Here is a 19,866-nt window from a genome sequence, read left to right as displayed (position 1 = left end):
TTCCTTTGCATTGGTGAGTATTATGTTGGCCTCACAGTCTCATGCAAAACACATAGTTTTTACACATGTAGGTTCACAAGTTTGTGTGTGTGTGTGTGTGTGTGTGTGTGTGTGTGTGTGTGTGTGTGTGTGTGTGTGTGTGTGTGTGTGTGTGTGTGTGTGTGTGTGTGTGTGTGTGTGTGTGTGTGTGATGAGAGAGAGAGAGCGTGTGAGATAATCTCCTGTATAATTGAATTCCTGAGTTTAATGGGATTATATTTGGGAGACAAGCAGCACAACGTCCTTGACATCCTTCACCCTGGTTAGTCACGGGTGAGCGACTGATAGAGACACACATATATATATATATATATATATATATATACTGTATGTACAGAGAGAGAGAGAGAGAGAGAGAGAGAGAGAGAGAGAGAGAGAGAGAAGGATGAATTAAAGGAGCAGTGATGAGACCAGTGGAAGGCTCGTGAAGTGGGAGACAGGGTGAAGGAGAAGAGCTCTGCATTGTAATTATGTCATTTCCCGCTGCGTTACCACTGAAGGTCGACGGACCTTTTCCTCTGGGAGCTCGACTTCCACAACACAACAAACACACACTGCAAAACACACACAAATCGCTGGTTAACACAATGTCCCTGCTCATCATAAACACTCACTTCAAGATGAGCAGATCTTTATCTGACTTTTATTTCCTATAACCTTCCAGAAACTGTGTGTGTACCTGAGACTATATATAAAGATGGAGGACATGACTTGTTAACAACACATTTTATTTTATTTATAACAGTAGTATACTTGTATGAGTGTGTGGGCTCGCTATATTATTATATATATAGATATATTCGCTGTCATGGTCCAACATTTCTATGTCCTACAAGGAAGGTTTTATGGATTTCATTTGCAAAGCATTTAGTGTTTTATCTTGAATACTTCTGTATAAATAGAATGTATATTTCTTACTATAGTAAACATGCAGTAACGACAGGGTGCTTGGTTTCCCTCTGGTGGTCACTCGGAGACACGCAGTACCTGCTTCGTCAGAGTGACAGGGGAATTACTTGAGCTGATAATTCATATAATATATTATAATGTATTGTTAATTATTAATTTCAGCTGCAGTTGAGGAACATCCAGGCTGATTAACCAGGAATATTTGGTTCAAAATCTTAAAGTGAACTCATTTTGGGGTTGATTCTTGTTTGTGGGTTTATGTATAAACAATAACTTCCATATCAACAGTGTAAGTTCTAAGTTTTCAAACAATATAAATAAAGATAATTGATGCTGTCGAGGCTGAAAACAACAAATCATCACAAACATTAGCAACAATAAAACCAGCGGAACCTGAACGTCGCACGGGTCGCGTTTCCGGTCTGGCTCCCAGGGGAAGTGTGAGTTTCCTGAAGCACCTGAACGTGTCAGAGCAGCAGCGGCAGCGGCGGTGGAGCTCAGAGGTAAAACATCTGTATCCACAGGCTGTGGGCGAAACATCTGGTCTCACAGCCTGTGGGTGAAACATCTGTATCCAGACGTGCGTCGCGTGTCACTGAAACTTCTCTCCGAGACTCTGAGACTCGCTCCGGTCACTGTTAGCTCGTTAGCTGCTAACGCTGCTAGCCGGCAGCTGTCATAACAAACCGCTAACCAACCCCCGGCTAACTGGGAGCTAGCTACGTTAGGCTAAGTTAAACTGGGATCGTTCAGTGAACCAGAGCTCCCACTTTAAACCAGCGTTGATGTTAAACCCGTCATTTAGTTCCTGTGTTAGTTTCTAACTTTATTTCAAACAGGCCTTTAGCTGTGGGCGGATGTTCCTTCACTTTAGCCACTGAGCTAACTTCGCTAACCGGTTGGTTCGCTAGCTTCGTGAGTAAACTTTTCACCAATTATTTACTAATAAACTGCGTCACCAGTCTCTAACTTTATACTCTGACAAGTTTAAATCCGTACAAACTAACTAACTGACACCAAATAAAGACGTGAAGTTTGTTTTTTAAAAGGTTTTAAACACTGTTTATATGCGGAAGTGACTTTAAACCAGAGAAACTTTGGTAAAACTACATTAAATACATGTCAGCTGTCAGTTAGCAGCACTGTTCATATGTATATATATATATATATATGTATATCACGTTGTTTTCAGAATGACAGTGGAGCTTTCAGTCATTAACTCATAAGTCAAACATGGAAAATGAGGCAATAACCAGATGAATTGATCAGCAGCAGCTCCTCAAACACATGAATGTTATGTTTCATGTCCTTTATTTAAGAGTTAAAGTTAAAGAGACTGACCCAGTAGATAAAGTGATCATCTCTAAACGCTGCTGGTTGTGAAACTGGACCGACTGGATGCAGATAACATCGTGCACGATAAACAAGGGACATGTTTGCCACTAACATCCCTGTGGAGGGAACGATCCTGACATAACCGGTGTCACGGTGGCGGCAGATGACCAGTTAACTTGTCCCTGACTCATCAGAGTTCAGCCGAGCACGGTCACTGCCAAACGGGCCCAAACAAAGAGCCAGTGATGAAGTGGCAGACCATACCCCCCCCCTTTTACCATTGTCCCCCCGTAATGAAGCGGCAGCGCGGGTATGCGAGCTCCTCCGTGTCTGGATGGTCACAGGATCTACAGACGGTGCGTTGTAAACACCGGGTTACACAGCCGCCACTGTTTCCACCGACTCCCAGTCTGCTCGTGGACGCTCGTGTTCACCTGCCGCGTGAAGGTCCCGGGTGGTTTGTGTGCAGCTGAAACACACGAGGAAGAAGAGAAGTTGTTGTCACACCTGTCGACCCGTTTCGTCACCGGCTTTGTGTTGTGTGGTTTTCTACTGGGTTTTAAAACGTCTTAAAATACAGTCTGAGGTACGTTAGATATTGTTTATTGTTCTGGAGGTCTTACGTTTTTTAACGTTCACTTAACGCACTTTTAAAATGAGCTTTGTCTTGTTCCCTCGCTCAGATGCAGACTATAAAGTGCGTGGTGGTGGGTGACGGTGCGGTGGGGAAGACCTGCCTGCTCATCTCCTACACCACCAACAAGTTCCCCTCTGAATACGTCCCCACGGTGAGTACGTTGCCATAACAACACATTGCCCCAGTCGTCTGTCACACGGGCGTTGGCCAATAGAGTGAACCACAAATACCAGTCAGATGTTTCTCCTGGTGAACGATGGTGTAATGTGAGAACCTGTCCTCAGTCAGTCGCATCGTATGAACTCACGACGACTGCAAGACTCTCCGATCACAAGACAGGAAGTTGTGTAGTGTGACGTTTGCCTAATGGTTTATTTGGAGTCTATAAAAATAACTAGTTATTTATAACCAGTTGTAAAATGATTACTAACGATGTGTTCGTGTCTCATGTCCTGTGGAGCTGCAGCTGCTTTCCACAGTGTTTTGTGATCAGACTGTTTCCAGCAGCTTCTGTCTGCTGAGCCCCATCAAAAACACACTATTATCACTGTGTGTGTCTGTGTGTGTGTGTGTTTGTGTCTCTGTGGGATTTTGTTTCATGTATTTTCTCTGGTTCTGTGTGTGTGTTGTGGCTGCAGGAATGTGTGTGTGCGTGTATGTACTTAATACAGGGTTCCTACTTCTCCTTACAAAGTTTTTATATTTATTTTTACTTTAAATCTTGAATTCAAATCAACGAAATTAGTGCAAAGTATTAAATTTGTGCATTTAAGGCTGATGGGAAACTGTCACTCACACAGTGTCCCACTATTAAAAACGTCTTTAAAACCTAATTGATGAGACTTTACCAGTTCTATGTTTCTGATGGGTGTTGATTTCTTCTCAGCTGAATGTTAAATATCATCGTCAGCTATGGAACTGCACGGAGCCTGTGATGACACAGTAATGTCTCCATGTCCGTTGTAGTGTGTGAACCAATCAAACGACTGCATATTCAAGAACGACGCAGGTAGATACAGTGATTTATCGTTTATCTCCCTTGAGGCTACACTGTAGTTTCAGAGAAACACCCCAGTGACACAGGAGGAAAACAGATGTGAACACAGATGCTAACGTTAGCTCACAGGTGCAGCTGGCTATGTTTCATGGACCCTAACGTTATCTTGGCACTTCTGGTATCCTCAGCCTGTGTTCATCCCTCCGGCCCGACGTGGCCGATCAGAACTTGTGTGGGGTCTTCAGGTTTATGTAAAGGATCCGTGAGCACTTGCATTTTGTGCCAAATAATGGTGGTCATTGTAATTTAGGGACTAAAGAGTTTTGTATGACATCTGAACGTCCTGTCGTCATCACCCACGTGGGCGTAAGCGTTTAAATCAGAAAGTTTCTGATCAAATAACTAAAGAGAACTACAGCAGCAGGTATTTGACGTTTTCAGTGTTCAAACACATGGTTAATAATGGAAATATAAAAAGTTAGATTCAATAAACAGCCCTGGATGTGTCGGGAAGTTGAATATCTCTTTCAGTCGCCTGCTGGGATTCTGCCTGTTTGAATACAGATGAAACAGATGCAGGAGGAAACGCAGCGAACGTCCATGTGTGTAGAACCTGATGTGGTTTCCTGACCTGCAGGCTACATCATGTTGTTTATCTGGAACCCGTCTGTGTTTCCAGAGCTTCATTAAAACCAAAGCGTGTCTGCAGGCTACGGCAGAACGCAGCAGGTCGACATGTTGAAGCCGTGCTGCGAACTCCAGCAGGCTACGACAAAAACTCCCTGCTCCAGTTCCCTCACAGACCTGAGGTCAGCGGGCGTGTCAGGCAGCTCGTCCTCACACGGCAGCGAGGGAGGAGGGAACTGTTCCCCTGAGCTGCAGCACAACAATAAACCCTTCGTCAAAATGATAACACAACACGGCTCCTCTAACCAGCTCCCGTGGTGTTTACAGACATTTAGACTGAACCTGATTAAAGCTGTGGTATTAATGTTCCTCCTCACCCATCTGTCCTCACCCCTCTGTCCTCACCCTCTGTCCTCACCCCTCTGTCCTCACCCCTCTGTCCTCTTCCCTCTGTCCTCTTCCCTCTGTCCTCTCCCCTCTGTCCTCTTCCCTCTGTCCTCTTCCCTCTGTCCTCACCCCTCTGTCCTCTTCCCTCTGTCCTCTTCCCTCTGTCCTCCCTCTCTCCTCACCCCTCTGTCCTCCTCCCCCTCTGTCCTCTTCCCTCTGTCCTCCCCCTCTGTCCTCACCCCTCTGTCCTCACCCCTCTGTCCTCACCCCTCTGTCCTCTTCCCTCTCTCCTCACCCCTCTGTCCTCTTCCCTCTCTCCTCACCCCTCTCTCCTCACCCCTCTGTCCTCTTCCCTCTGTCCTCACCCTCTCTCCTCACCCCTCTGTCCTCTTCCCTCTCTCCTCACCCCTCTGTCCTCTTCCCTCTGTCCTCACCCCTCTCTCCTCATCCCTCTGTCCTCCCCCTCTCTCTTCACCCCTCTGTCCTCACCCCTCTGTCCTCCCCCTCTGTCCTCTTCCCTCTGTCCTCCCCCTCTCTCCTCACCCCTCTGTCCTCCCCCTCTGTCCTCACCCCTCTGTCCTCTCCCCTCTGTCCTCTTCCCTCTGTCCTCCCACCCCTCTCTCCTCACCCTCTGTCCTCCCCCTCTGTCCTCACCCCTCTGTCCTCTTCCCTCTGTCCTCCCCCTCTCTCCTCACCCCTCTGTCCTCCCCCCTCTGTCCTCTTCCCTCTGTCCTCCCCTCAGGTGTTTGATAACTATGCAGTGACGGTGATGATCGGGGGGGAGCCCTACACTCTGGGACTGTTTGACACTGCAGGTAAAACTAACGTGTGCATGTGGTTTATTAAACTGAAGCCAGATGTTCAGAGCTGTGTGTGTATGTTATTTATTTATTTGTATTCTCTATGTCTCCCCCTGCAGGTCAGGAGGATTATGACAGGCTGCGGCCCCTCAGCTACCCTCAGACCGACGTCTTCCTCGTGTGTTTCTCCGTCGTGTCGCCTTCCTCCTTCGAGAACGTCCGAGAGAAGGTTGGTTTCATTGTTTCTCTGTCGCCTGTTTACAGTTTCATTCAATATCTGGCAACTTGCAATATCAACTGTGTCCTATTCAAGTAAAATTAGAAATAACGAAAAGAGCAAATCCAAAAGTTGTATATATATATGTTTCTGTTTCAGGGCTACAGAAATAGCTTTAATAAAACATTTATTTATGTGAAATTAGAATCTGGTGGATTCACAGTAGATCAGGAAGTATCAGCTAATAGGGATCATTTAAATAAACAATATACAATATAGGTTTATGGTTAAACTGTAAAACATCCAATATCTTTGTCTGAATACATATCTTATAATTTATCAACCAACATAACGGTTGTGTAATGTTTTTACTCCCTAATATCGGTGAATAATCTAAAATCTAAATCTTGTTCCACCCTACTTCATTGAATAAATCTAAACTTTATTGTGCAGTAATTAATTTATTTGTGAGTTGTGTGATGAAAGAAATAAAAAGCAGAGACAGAACTTGTACAAGCTGAAGAGCGTCTCGGTGTCTTCCCAGTGGGTCCCGGAGATCTCCCACCACTGCCCGCGGACGCCGTTCCTGCTGGTCGGGACGCAGGTGGACCTGAGGGACGACAGCAACACTCTGGAGAAACTGGCCAAGAACAAACAGCGAGCGCTGAGCTGCGAGAGCGGAGAGAAGCTGGCTCGGGAGCTGAAGGCCGTCAAATACGTGGAGTGTTCGGCTCTCACGCAGGTACCGCCCACATGCATCGAGTCACAGCAAGTCACAGCAAGTCACACACACTGTAGACGTGCCTCTGTTCATCAAGACCAAGAGATGTCTCAACAGGTTTCATGGAAGAAGCTCCTGCGTTTTCCTGCTGACTAACAACTCATCATCTCTTCTTCCCCCTCTCTCTCAGCGGGGACTGAAGAACGTTTTCGACGAGGCCATCCTCGCCGCTCTGGAGCCTCCGGACAACAAACCCAAGAAGCGCTGCGTCCTGCTATAGATGTCACGAGAGGAAGCGGAGGTGGACGGGGAAAAGAGATAAAACCCAGACGGGAGCGAGGGTGGGTGGGGGGAGCAGTGCCTTCAGCCGTAGTGACTTAATGTGGGTGTGGTGTTGTTACGGACACAAGCTTTGTTTTCATCATAGATACACGTCACCATAACACGACTAACACATTGGAACAACACTCCAGGGAATGAGGTTTGGTTCAGAGGAGGAGGCAGATTCCAGAACAGTGGGCGGAGCCACGGTCACAGCTGACACTCGAAAGAACATTAAAATAAAAACAAGTCTTTTAAAAGAATCGTCTAAAGTGTCTGAAGTAGAATTTAGGGCTAAAAACACATAAACAGGTGAAGGTCGACCATCTATGTTACATCTAGTGAAACAAATCTGTTGTAATAATTAATCTGCTGTTGAAGATGCAAGTTAAACAAAAGCAAAATGTAGTATTTTCTTTTTATTTCTGGTATTTCCACGTAGCTGCAACAGAGGAAACAGTCCAGAGATGTAATAAACTGATCATCTCTGATAAAAACAAAGATTAAACAAAGTTAAGAAGTTAATCAAATTAAGAATTCAGACAAATGGACAAGCTGCTGTTGTTTAATTTATCAGAGTTCATCCAAACTCAAAGTGTATATTTGCAGCGAGGTGAAGGTTGAAGCTGCAGAATCGACATCGTTACTCGTTCAGTTCTGTTTCCTGCGACAACACGAGAACCGCGGAGCTCTCGCTAACATCTGGAGACGCAGGGTTTTCAGCTGAGACGTTTGCTCATCACGACATGTTGTCGTCCCCGTGGCCTTTTCCCTGCTGACGTCTCACTGTGGACAACAAACACTCGACAGTTTAGATATAATTGAAAACTCCCTCCTCAGGCCGATGGCGATATAATGGAGGAAAACCTTTCTGATGTCGGCCAGTATATATATTAACATATTTTTTTAAATGGTCAGTGATCGCTGAAAAGGTTTTTTAAATCCTTATGACAGGGACATGTGATTGAGGTTTGTTATTTTATAGTTTAACTTTATTATCAATAACTAAAAATAAAAATAAAAACACAGGCAACCACTTATAAAGAAGTTGAACACCTGTAAACTCCATCAACATACTTACTTCCTGACCTGCAGCTGCAGGTTCTTTTAAATCTGTCCTGGGTGCATCTTGTTTTAGTAGATTTGACTTCTCCCTCACACGACCTCCTCGTTCACTCCTCGCTCCTCCTGACTGGAACATCAAGTGCTCGTTGGTGTATTAGCGCCTCCTGGAGGCTGCACAGGGGAGTACCGCTCAGTTCAAAGGTTGTTTTGTGGCCAGAAGCGAATAATCAGTGTTTGTTAACGTGAACAGATCTCGGATGTTATGTGGCTCTTTCACACTTTATCACACACATCAGGTGTGAACGGTTCCTCGGTCCAGACCAACCAGCAACATCTAGTCAGACCAGAGGGGGTTCTGGTTCTGGGTCTGGTTCTGGATCGAACTGAACCATGGTTCCGTTCTTTTGTTCCATTACTGATTATCTAATGTGACGGTGACACAACAATTAAAATCCTTAAACTGAGCCTATTCCCCATTAACATGAACTAAAATTCCACTTTGCTTATATATGTATTTCCATTGTTTTGGAGATGACGGTTTATAACGTATGGATGATTACAAGTATTATTTTATTTCCTTTGCTTCTTACTGTTTCTTGGGGAACATTATTTTACCAGGTTTCTTTTGGACACTTTAGTTTTTTATTATTTAGATATTTGAACCTTTACTTGACGGTTGAGTGCCAACAGCTTGAGTGAGATTCACTGGTTTGTCAAACTGAACAATAACAAGCTTCTAACTTCAGAAATACAATAAAAAAAATCACAATAACAGCTGAAGCAATAACTACAGATGTGGAAACCTCTGTATTGAAAGATGAATGTTGGAACTAGTGGGTGTTTGGAAATAATAAAAACTCTACTTGAAAGTTGTCTCACGTCGACTTTATTCAGTTTCTCTTACATTTCCTCCTCTGCTCCACAATCTCCTTTTTTAATCATCTGGAGAAAAAACTCAAATTCAAGAAATAATAGGATTATCAGGGATGAAAGTAGTTTGAAAACGTTCATAGATTAAAGACAAATAAGCAAATTGATAAATAAAGAAACAGATTTAAAGTTATGAAAGAAAGTCAAGTTTTCAAATAGAAAACAAAAATGAAATTTTAAACATTAGAGTTTCTTATCTCCCCCCAAACATCACATAAAGATGAGCACATATGATACATGAAATATTATAAAATGTGCTCAATATATAATCAGCATAAAAAGCTATATTTTTCAAAGTTACAATTTCATATTTGCATGTTGTTTATTTTCTTTACATTCAGTTCTAAACAACTTATTGTCGTTCACTCTCTTCACTGACTAACGTGTCTGTGGGTTTCTCGACTTCATCAGTGAATTCGTAACTGATTATTTTAAAGCGTATCATTATTTCAGTGGCATCTTTCGCACCCCGTACAGTCTGGAGGGTTAATGCAGTGCCCTACAGTGGCCACCAGGGGGAGCTGTGCCACTGGTTTTGAATGGGCCTCAGTTAGTACAGTATGTAAACGACCTGGGTTCATTTTGATTGGCAGTGTAAAATGGATCCTCCAGCAGAATGGAGGATCCTTTGTCTGACTGACGGAGGCGACGAGAACCAGACAGAACCCCCTGTTTCCCATCATCCCTCTCTTCCTCCTCCTCCATGTTCTTGTGTCTTTTGTTTGAGGGTTTGATTCCTTCAGCTTCAACTTGAGTCATTTCACAACCGTCTGTCGCCACAGTTGTTTTCATCATTGCAACACATCTCGTTCACAGTTGTGTTGTTGTGTTGTCGTCATCCTCCAGATGACACACACACACACACACACACACACACACGATAAACACTGATTCACAAAAATCACTTGAACATTTTATAATCCATTTACTGTTTATTTAATTTCAGACAACAGCATTTGTCAATCTAATGAAATATGATGCATGTTTATGATTTATCAAACTGCAGCTCATCATTAAGAAGCCGCTCACACACGAATGAATCGGTATTTAAAACCAACAACAACAGGACACGGGACGAATGTGTGCGTGTTTCTGTGCGTTTGTTCTTTTTCGTCTGTCGGCGCTGAAACAGTCCAACTGATGTTCACGTGTTTCTAACGTCTCCTCAGCGGCTTCCTGCTTCCATCAGTATATGTTAAAGTTGTGTTGTTCATGTCCAGGTTCTGCAGTAAACCCTGAACCCTCTGACCCCAGGATCCTGTCGGTGAACCGCAGGTCCACCTGAAGATTTGGGGGCGGGTTTTCCAGCCGTGGACTCGTCTCCCGATACGAGTGAAGAACGTGACTCTGAGGTTTTAAGCTTCATTTTTAATCTGTGCAGAAGTGGAGCCAGGGCATCTGATGCACTCCCTCGACCAATCACCAGTCAGTCTCAGCTGTCAATCATCAGTGGGATGAGAAACAATTATTTTACATCTGCTTTGTTTTGTTTTGTCCCATCTGACAACATGGAGGAGGTTTGTAGGGGGGGGATGGCTTCAGTTTTGGGAGCCGTGATGTCGTCCATCTTTATTTACAGTCCGTGCTTTGTATTGATATTAATAGATTTCAGAGTCTGAGTCTAAAAATAAAGATTCAATTGGAGTTCCTGTAGTTTGAAACTGTGTAAAGTCAGTTTCACGACAGTAGATAACCTCGATACACGAGTTATACCAGGTTAACCAGCAGGTTAACCAGTGGGTTAACTAGCAGGTTAACCAGCAGAGGAACTGACGTCAGACCAGTTTCAGTTTGACTTTCTGGGACTTGATGAATCATCTTGGTGTTTGTGTGGCGGCCATCTTGTCTTGTTGCTGATTCAGCCGCCGACACTTTGACTGCTGGTTTGGCTGGTGAATATTATTGGATGTCCATCTGACCTCATTATATAAGTGCGTCTCCACGGGCAACCAGTCGAGAGGGGAGGGAGGGAGTGGGGGGTAGAAGAGTTGCATCATGGGTTAGAAACCTGACCTCTCTCTTTTTTTCCTTTTGCACACGTGCACACATGCAGCTCGTGCACCCGCAGACACACACATGCACTGTTTGATACCAACATGTTTGTTTATGGACACAACAGGATGTGGATCAGATTGTTCATTTTCACATTCATGTTGTTTTCAGTTCCAAGTTTTAGTTCGTTAGAAAACAGGGAATAAAAAAAGTCTTATCTTATCTCAAATCTGTTCTTATCCAACAGCAGAAAGGAAATATAGTTTGTTTTCAAAACAAAACCTGAATCGAGATGTAAATTCTGTTTATATGAGTTTGTTTGAATGAAGAACAAAGAGGAAATATAAATGTTCATACAGTGAATTTATCAACTGCGTTCGTATTTTCTGAAGAAGTGTTTGAATGTGTGAATAGTTGTGTGTTTTATTGTGTGTAAATGACTGTTTGTGTGTCTGTGTGTTCAATAGAGTGTAAATAAAGATGAATCCACTTCCTCCCACTGATCAAACATGAAAATATCTCGGATACGGTCGCGGCCGTCTCCTGCATCTCGACCAATCAGGAGTCAGTCTCAGCTGTCAATCATGACGTTCAGCCCCTTTTTATATCATCAATTAACTAATTAAAACCAAACTGATCAGAAACACAAACATCGGTTTTTGAGGTTACAAAATACAAGGTGACCCATATACTGTGTGTTCCATGTTGTGGGTCTGTGTCTGTTCTCTGACGTGTGTACTTGTGTGTGTGTCCAGCTTGTGTCTTTGTCTCATGTTGTGTCAGTTTTGTGTATTTCTCCTCTCTGTGTTCACTTTGAGCCCCTTCTAAATTTTTCATGTTTACTCTGTGTGTGTGTGTGTTGTGTTACTTTTCTCTGCCTCAGTGTTGTTGTTCATGTGCATCATTGCTTACATGATCGTATACTTTTAAGTGTGTGTGTGTGTATGGATGTTTGTAAGTGTGTGTTTCTGGGTGTGTACATGTGGCTGCACGCACACAAACTGTGTTTATGTGTGGATGAATACCCGCCTGTAATTTTGTGTGTGTGTGTGTGTACGTGTGTGGGAGGTGTATTTGTGTGGGTTTATGAAATGTTTGTGTCTAATTTTGTGTATCCTCAGTGTGTGTGTGTGTTTTATTTATGTATGAACTGAGCATTATCTGCAGACACACAGCTGTAAGTGTGCGTGTTTGTGCTTCACTGTATATGAACACACACACGCACTGTGCCTTCATCTCTGACATAACTGGTTACCATGCATACTGTGCTGCTGACTATTATGGGGTGTTCTTTGTTTTGTCACAACGTGCCCTGGTATGGAATGGGAGGGGGGAGGGGAACTGGGTGTGTGTGTGTGTTTGAGTGTGTGTGTGCTAGCGTGCACGAATGTGTGTGCATACAGGGGGGGTGCATACGTGTGTGAGGGGGAGGTATATGTGTGTTTTGGTGTGTGTGTGTGTGTGTGGAAGGGGGTTGCAGCTGGGAAAGGGTGTGTGCGTGTGTGCGTGTGTGTGTTTGCGTCGAGCAGAGGATTGGGTGGGGGTTGGGTGTGTGTGTGTCTGCGGAGACGTGCGAACATATAATGTGTGCATGAGAGAGAGAGTGGGTGCATGCATATGTTTTTGAGAAGGTAAGATAAAATGGCGGCGTGTGTGTGTGTGTCTGTGTGTGTGTCTGCGAACAGGCCTCAACGCTGACTTCAGTCAAATCCTCAAATCAAAGTCTCTTCATTCAGCTTCTGTAGAAACGTCCTCAGACCGTTTTCCTTTCACACTCGTAGAAACACAACAAACATTATTCAGGTGGAACCAGGAAGTGACGTTTTAGCTCCGCAGCGGAGATCACGTGATTTTCTGGACAGGACAGACACACTCTTATCAACACAGACTCTGGACATCTTCGTCTGTGTCTTCTTCGTCTGTGTCTTCTTCATCTGTGTCTCTTTTGTCTGTGTCTCTTTCGTCTGTGTCTTCTTCGTCTGTGTCTCTTTTGTCTGTGTCTTCTTCGTCTGTGTCTTCTTCGTCTGTGTCTTCTTCATCTGTGTCTTCTTCGTCTGTGTCTTCTTCATCTGTGTCTTCTTCATCTGTGTCTCTTTTGTCTGTGTCTTCTTCGTCTGTGTCTTCTTCATCTGTGTCTCCTTTGTCTGTATCTTCTTCGTCTGTGTCTTCTTCGTCTGTGTCTTCCTTGTCTGTGTCTTCTTCATCTGTGTCTTCCTTGTCTGTGTCTTCTTCGTCTGTGTCTTCTTCATCTGTGTCTCTTTTGTCTGTGTCTTCTTCGTCTGTGTCTTCCTCGTCTGTGTCTTCTTAATCTTTGTCTTCTTCGTCTGTGTCTTCCTCGTCTGTGTCTTTTTTGTCTGTGTCTTCTTCGTCTGGGTCACCGCTTTTTCACCTGGAGATATTAGTTTTCTTTTTGTTTTTAAATGTTTGCGTCCGTCGTGTGTTAGAAGTGTGTGTGTGTGTGTGTGTGTGTGTGTGTGTGTGTGTGTGTGCGTGTGTGTGCGTGTGTGTGTGTGCGTGTGTGTGTGTGTGTGTGTCACGTTTGATTTACCGTCATATTCTTCTTCTCTTTACCACGAACGCATCATAGAGACGAGCCATAAATAGAAACTAACGGCGTATGCATGGCAACACAAAGCTATAAGAACCAACACTTCTGTCGCTCATGTCTCTGAACTCGTCACTAGAAGTTCGGTCTGAGGATCCAGGGATTCTTCAGTCTGAGTTTTAAACTTTAAATGTTTGACTTCTTCCACCGAAGTCAACACACGTCTGTCCACCTCAAACAGAGAGTTTCAGAGACGACCTGCTAACAATCGTTAAAATAAGTCTGTGATCAACGATTAGAAATCCCTTCACTGATTAGTTCTGTCTCACAAACTCACACACGCTTCGTCCAGAGGTTTCTCAACTCAGCTCTGAGTGACAGAAGGAGAATTCCTCGATGAGGTGACCGGTGGGATTAGAGGCGTCGACGAGACCCAGGAAGTCCGCAGAGGAAGCAGGAAGTGACATTACATAGGATTCACAGGAGATACGACTGTTCACAGACGACACTGTGCTGTATATACAACACTGCAGGTTGGTACAGAACAAACAACCCACTGGAGCTCACAGACTGAGAGAAGGAGACATTCAGCGTCTCCTTCCCATCAGCCACTGGGTCATTGATTTCCTCGGCGATCAGTATGTACAGCTCCGTGTGTCCTTGCTCCGTGACTTTGACTTTTTGATGCAGCTGCAAACTTGAGTTCAACAAACAGCAACGATTCCAAAGCACAACAGGCAACTGTGGCTTATGGAGCAGAACGAACTTTGAACCTGGAACCTTATCTCCTGACCCTCGGGTGAATCTCGGAAGGTCTCGACTCACAACATGAAAAATATCAACGACGACAGATCCGTGTGAGTCTTTGTCCTCCGGGGTTCGGATAAATAAAAAAATCAGATCTGACTCTCGTTTCTGTTTGAATCTGTGATGATGTGTAGTACAGTGTTGATGCTGGGGGAGTGCGATGAAGACGTCACAGAGAGGAAGGCTGCGTATTCTGAGCCCTTTAAGTGGCTGCTGTTCGGATACTGTACCTCTGCCCTCGACAGCCATTCAAACAGGAAATGATAATGATGGCAGCGGTGTGTGTGTGTGTGTGTGTGTGTGTGTGTGTGTGTGTGTGTGTGTGTGTGTGTGTGTGTGTGTGTGTGTGTGTGTGTGTGCGGGGCGGCGAATTAGTGGTGTGATTATTATGGAGCGGCAGGCCAAGCAGTGAAGAAAGAAGAAGGAGGGGGTATTATGGGATGTCTGTGTTGTCATGTGGGAGGAGGGGCAGAGGCAGTGAAGTAAGAAGGGTGGGGGGGTGAGGATTATGGTGTGGCCCAAGACTGTTTTTTGTGTGCGGTGCAACCCCCCCCCGACGCACACACCCCACAAGCATTGTGTCCATCTATATGTGTGTGTGTCTGTGAGCATCAACGTGCAGACCCAGTGTGTGTCGGAGACGCAGCCTCTATCTTCAGGTGCAGAGTGACTCACGTGAGGCGTCGGGGCCCGAGAGAGAGAGGAGGCAGCACAAAGGCAGAGCAGCAGAGTGGCAGCTGGGAATTGATCAAAAAAGACTTCACTGGCAAAGTATCTGAGCACAAGTCCCTCCCTGTCCCCGGTAGAGGATCCCGGCAGCGACGGAGCAGCCGGACGGTTGATCACGGCCCAAACTACCTCATTTACAGAGTTTGTGCAGATAAACACGTCAGCTAGTCTCCATATTTATCACATCAGCTGCGCTTGCTCGTTAAAACCAGTCAGTGACACAGTGGGGAGTTTTTTTATCGAACCTGAAATGGAAGCCGATGACTTTCTAGATAAGCGTCGACTCAAAACTGCAGAAAAGCAAAAAATGAAGTCTTTGTTCCATGTCACAACTGGAGTCTGGCTTCGGTCCCGGCTCTGTTCCCACACTGTCTCCACTGGAACCAGTCACGTTCTGACCGGGGGGGACAAGGGGGCTTGAGCTCTGCCAGAGAGATATTACAGTGGCCTGGTCAACTGGAAAATGTCCGTCTCTGTGCAGCCGAGCAAATGATTCCAGGAGATGTCTTCTGTAGATATTTAGTTTACGATTAAGTCAAACAGAGAAAAACAGCAAAAGTCCACAACATGGAATAAAGTTTCACAACATGGCGGCTCCCTTAAGTGATGCCCAAACATCACAATCGCACCCTGGAGGCTGCCTGCAGTAATTCTTAAATACTTTTAAAATTAATTATATAAAAAAATATATATAAAACATGATATAAAAATGGGCGGAGACATTGGCTCCCCAACACGATCACTACTTCTCAGACTGTGGATCCAAATGACGTCGAAACCCAAGACGGCAGCGTCCACGTCCCAAATATCTCCGCTCCTCTTCCTTCTGCCCAACAGGAGGAAGTGGAGACGGGTTCGATCAGAGCTGGATGTCAAATGGACGAAACGCTTCAGGAAACCAAACCTCTGTGGTTCAGTGCAGGTCTGAGACAGAGACTGAGACCGATGGAGAGAATCCACCGTCTCTGAGCTGCACGTCTTTGTGCTGCCGGAGGAATCTGAAGGAAACCAAAGCAGACACAAAGAGAACACGGACACTCCACAGAGATCGGCCCTGGTTGGCTGTCGGGTTCAAGGCCAGAACCTTATTGCTGTGAAGTGCTAACCACTGTACCACCGTGCCGCCCTGAACTAAGACAGTGGAAACAAAAGACAAAGTCTATTCTTGGTAAAATCAGCATGTTGTTCGTGAGCACAAAGAACCATTGTGCCTGTCGACTGATAGGACCAGGGTGTTCTAGAAAAGAGCTGGAGCTAAGGCAGGAAAACCTGAGCGCCACGGGGAGGGGCGAGAGACGAGGACAACAGTCTCCTAGAGGACGATCATAGTGTCGCAAGGATTAAAAAACAGGGACATTTCAGACACATCTGGCTGTGAAGTGCGTGAATGTTGTTGGTTTGGTTGTAGAAACTGAGGGATGCTCCTCAACCATCGGACGACTAGCGGCCCCATTAACCAGGAGAGTTTTCTGCCCTCTTGCTTTAGCTCTGTGAGTGAAACACATGGTGAGACAGAGGTTGAAAGTGTCCTGGGGCAGTTTGAACATCCAGCTCGTCCGATCCTCTGACGTCCGGACGGTCCCGACGCACCAGCTCTCACTCCTCTCCCCTCTTTCTGTTTCCAGTCTGCGCCGTGTGCGTTATCTCGTGTGGCAGACGTGCTGCGTCTGATCCAATCCATGTGCACTTTGTTATCTGGTGCAGCTTCGCTCTGTGGGGCAGCATAGGTGGAGCGGGGGTGCATGCAGTCGAGAAGTATTATGGTATGCATTTTGACTTACATGGTAATTTGACCCCGCCTATAACCCTCCTCCCTCTGCCGCCACTACCAGCCCTCTGCTCATCTCCATGGCGACCAGCAGCACAGGAGCAGTATTATGGTCTACCCCCTCTCTCTCTCTCTTCTTTTCCTTTTTCGCCTCAGAAATGATATTATTATCATTATGTGATGTGGTGGTAGTGTTTTGGAAGGGGGACTGGGAGGGGCATTAAGAGCCGTGCATGAGGTTTCTATGACAACTGCCCCCAGTATCCTTCTGATTGGTGATTATGGGATGTTACCCCTCCCTACTACCCCCTCCACCCCTCATCCCACACCTCCCTCCCCAAATGCACACATGAACACTGTGTCCATAGTCAAGGAAAGGATAAGTGTGGGGGAGGGGGGGGGAGATGCAAACCCAGGGAGAGAGAGAAGAAAAGAGAAGAAGAAATGGGGGAGAACAGGGGGAGAGGTGGATTTTAAGTCGTTCCTCGTGCCGGACGGTGCGAGAGGGACAAAGCAGAGGCCGGATCGAAGGTGTGCTGAGTCAGGGAGTCGCAGGAAGTGGGTGAAACACCAAAGTGTCCGGGCAGCGTAACATGAAGCACGGGTCACATGATCACACAATTCTCCACGGATTCAAACCATCTCCTCCCGGAGCTCGTTTCACTCTCCTGTCCATGTGCACTGCGACATGGTGGTTACTCCGTGATCACCTCTGTACGAGGAGCAGGAGTTGGTTAACGAGTGAATAATGCACCTTGGGAATCTACCGCCAGCTGTCTCTTCCAAGTGGACAAAAGTATGTGGACATGCACGGGGGGGGTGCATCTACATGGTCTGTTAATTAAGAGAAATCATATTTCAGATAGAAGTGTCTTTCTTTGTGGCAACATGTCCCCCCCCCCTCACGTCGCTGATTCCTCAGGTTTGTGTGAGAGATGAAGACTCAGAGGTCTGACCTCTGCCCCATCACCCCAGTGTCAGCCCACTGGGAGTTCACCCACTGGTTTGCCATCTTGGTTTTGTGAAACCAGAAGTAACCATATGTGGAGGAGCCGGGGGAGCTACACCTGCTCCCATTGAGAAGCTGTAGCTAATCCAGCTGAACTCTGGGTGCTTTCCTGAGGGATCGAATGTGAGAACACAAATGTTTTTCAGATTTTCCTGAAGCCCCCTAATAAAAACTCTGGAGAAAGTCCGGAGCAACAGACTCAGACATTTGTGTTCTCACATGCTCCTCTGTCACATGTCCTCGTGAGTCCATGTGAGAAACAGCAGGACAATGTCCTGAAGCTTCCCAGTGAGCGAGTGGACGTGTTGATGAGGTTTCTAACACGTGACGGACGTGAAACTGGAAGAACACAAAGATCTCAGGATGAAGAAGAGGAGCCGTACACGTAGAAGACGAAGACGTCAACTTGGACAGACAAGGAGGTTCCAGATCTTCTGGTGATGAGGGCCGACGCCGGTGTGGATGAGCTGTAAACAACAACACTGATCTTTCCACAGCAGAGTTTATACGTCATGTCCGGCCTCCTGCTGCTCTACAGGCTCCGCCCCTGCTGCTCTACAGGCTCCGCCCCTCGCCTGGATGTCCCCACATGTTCCTGTTTGAACGAGTCGGACCCGACAACCTGCTGCTGCTTCACAAACACCAACTACAGGAAATGTTTACATTTTCTGGACATTAACCGGAGTTCATGTCTGATAACGACTTCTATGGACACTGACTTCTTTTTACGACCAGAGGAGTCGCCCCCTGCTGGTCATTCAAGAGAACACAGGTTGCCCGCGTTTTCGCATTGGCTTCACTTTCAGGACCCGGAGTAGAAGTTGTATTTTTATATAGAGTCTATAATCAAAACTCCTCAGGATCCCTTTAACCGATACTAAAACAATTGTTAGTTTGTGTCCACGTGTATTATGAATAATCCAGCTGCTGGTTTCAGGGGAGGAGGCCAGATGAAGTTCACAGATTTGTGGGCGACCGGTGCAGCAGCCGCAGAGAAACTTCACCCTGCAACAACAACAACAACAACAACAACAACGCAAAAACTCCCCGTGAGTCTCCGCAGGCCCCGAAAAACAGATGAGCTGACGCGACGGCCGTTGATTTCCTGTGTGGCGAGGCGTCCCTCAGAAGCGTCTCCGCCACACCGAGCCCCAGCAGCTCTGCATCTCGCCCCAGTCCAACAAACTGCACACAGTCAATGGTGGGAAAAAACTGTCTAGGACCCAGACGATTTTCCCACCATTGACTGCAATGCATTTCCAAGCAGTGTGTGTGCGAGTGTGTGCAGACAGCTTAACTCAGCTGTTGGCCGGGCTCTCGCACTTCTGGGCTCTGTTTTGAGTTCCGAGGGCTGTGACTGCAGTTTGACCCCGTGACCCCCGTCCGTGGCCCTCCGGCACGCAGCCGGACGCTTTCAACCTGCTCGCACAACTTTTTAATCTGCTTTGGCCTCGGATGCTGAAACTCTCCCCGACGGTGAGTCACGTATGTAGAGGAGTTCTGCTGGTGACGCCTCGTGATGCTGGGGGGGGAGGTGGGAGTGGGGGGGTTTACGGCCGGGTCGCCCCACTATGAGGTGACCCCCTCGACAGGACGCCTCGCAGCATCCCGTGCACAGCGCTCAGCGGCCGGGCTCACAGCCTCACATACAGTACAGTGCGTGCGCATACATGCAAACATGCACACTCAAGTTAAGCAGTCATGTGGCACACACAGTTGCCATGTGACGGCTTTTCCTTTCTCGCCCCCACACCCCCCCCCTCCCCTCCCCTCCCCTCCTTTCTCCTATCTCTCTTTTTGGAGTTATGCTTATTGTGGGATGTCAGTGACTGCACTCATTACTATTATGGGATGCCGCACGGGGGTGGGAGGGGAGGGCGTCTCCATGGTAACCCCGGTTGCTAAGGGAGGGGGTGGAGGTGTATATGCGTGTGCGTGTGCATGTGCGTGTGTGTGTGTGTGGGGGGGCATGCACGGAGGAATGGGGAAGAGACTGTAGGAGAGGGAGGGGTGAGTGACTATTATGGTCTG

General features: G+C 46.3%; 1 protein-coding gene across 2 annotated transcripts; it reads left to right on the top strand.

Annotated features, from left to right (window-relative positions):
- The first annotated feature begins 1,363 nt into the window (after positions 1-1,363).
- On the top strand, positions 1,364-8,924 carry LOC118124665 (cell division control protein 42 homolog). 2 transcript variants are annotated; one of them, XM_047344156.1, is made up of 6 exons: positions 1,364-1,451; positions 2,967-3,071; positions 5,674-5,746; positions 5,851-5,960; positions 6,493-6,690; positions 6,860-8,924. In XM_047344156.1, exons 2-6 carry the CDS (start codon positions 2,967-2,969, stop codon positions 6,947-6,949), a joined length of 576 nt encoding a protein of 191 aa, XP_047200112.1. In that variant the 5' UTR covers positions 1,364-1,451; the 3' UTR covers positions 6,950-8,924. The 2 variants fall into 2 exon arrangements, with proteins under 2 accessions (XP_047200112.1, XP_047200113.1); XM_047344157.1 differs by lacking the exon at positions 1,364-1,451 and adding an exon at positions 2,219-2,869.
- Positions 8,925-19,866: the final 10,942 nt, after the last annotated feature.

The sequence above is a fragment of the Hippoglossus stenolepis genome, chromosome 17 (assembly GCF_022539355.2).
Source record: "Hippoglossus stenolepis isolate QCI-W04-F060 chromosome 17, HSTE1.2, whole genome shotgun sequence".
NCBI lineage: Eukaryota > Metazoa > Chordata > Actinopteri > Pleuronectiformes > Pleuronectidae > Hippoglossus > Hippoglossus stenolepis.
This window is presented reverse-complemented; position numbering and strand designations above follow the sequence as displayed.

What these genes read in the sequence shown, in the direction of transcription:
- LOC118124665 (XM_047344156.1), top strand. Translation starts at nt 2,967, where the DNA reads ATGCAGACTATAAAGTGCGTGGTGGTGGGTGACGGTGCGGTGGGGAAG. An exon ending in GGGACTGTTTGACACTGCAG is followed by an intron (nt 5,747 to 5,850) that starts GTAAAACTAACG and finishes CTCCCCCTGCAG; the next exon opens with GTCAGGAGGATTATGACAGG. An exon ending in TCGAGAACGTCCGAGAGAAG is followed by an intron (nt 5,961 to 6,492) that starts GTTGGTTTCATT and finishes GTGTCTTCCCAG; the next exon opens with TGGGTCCCGGAGATCTCCCA.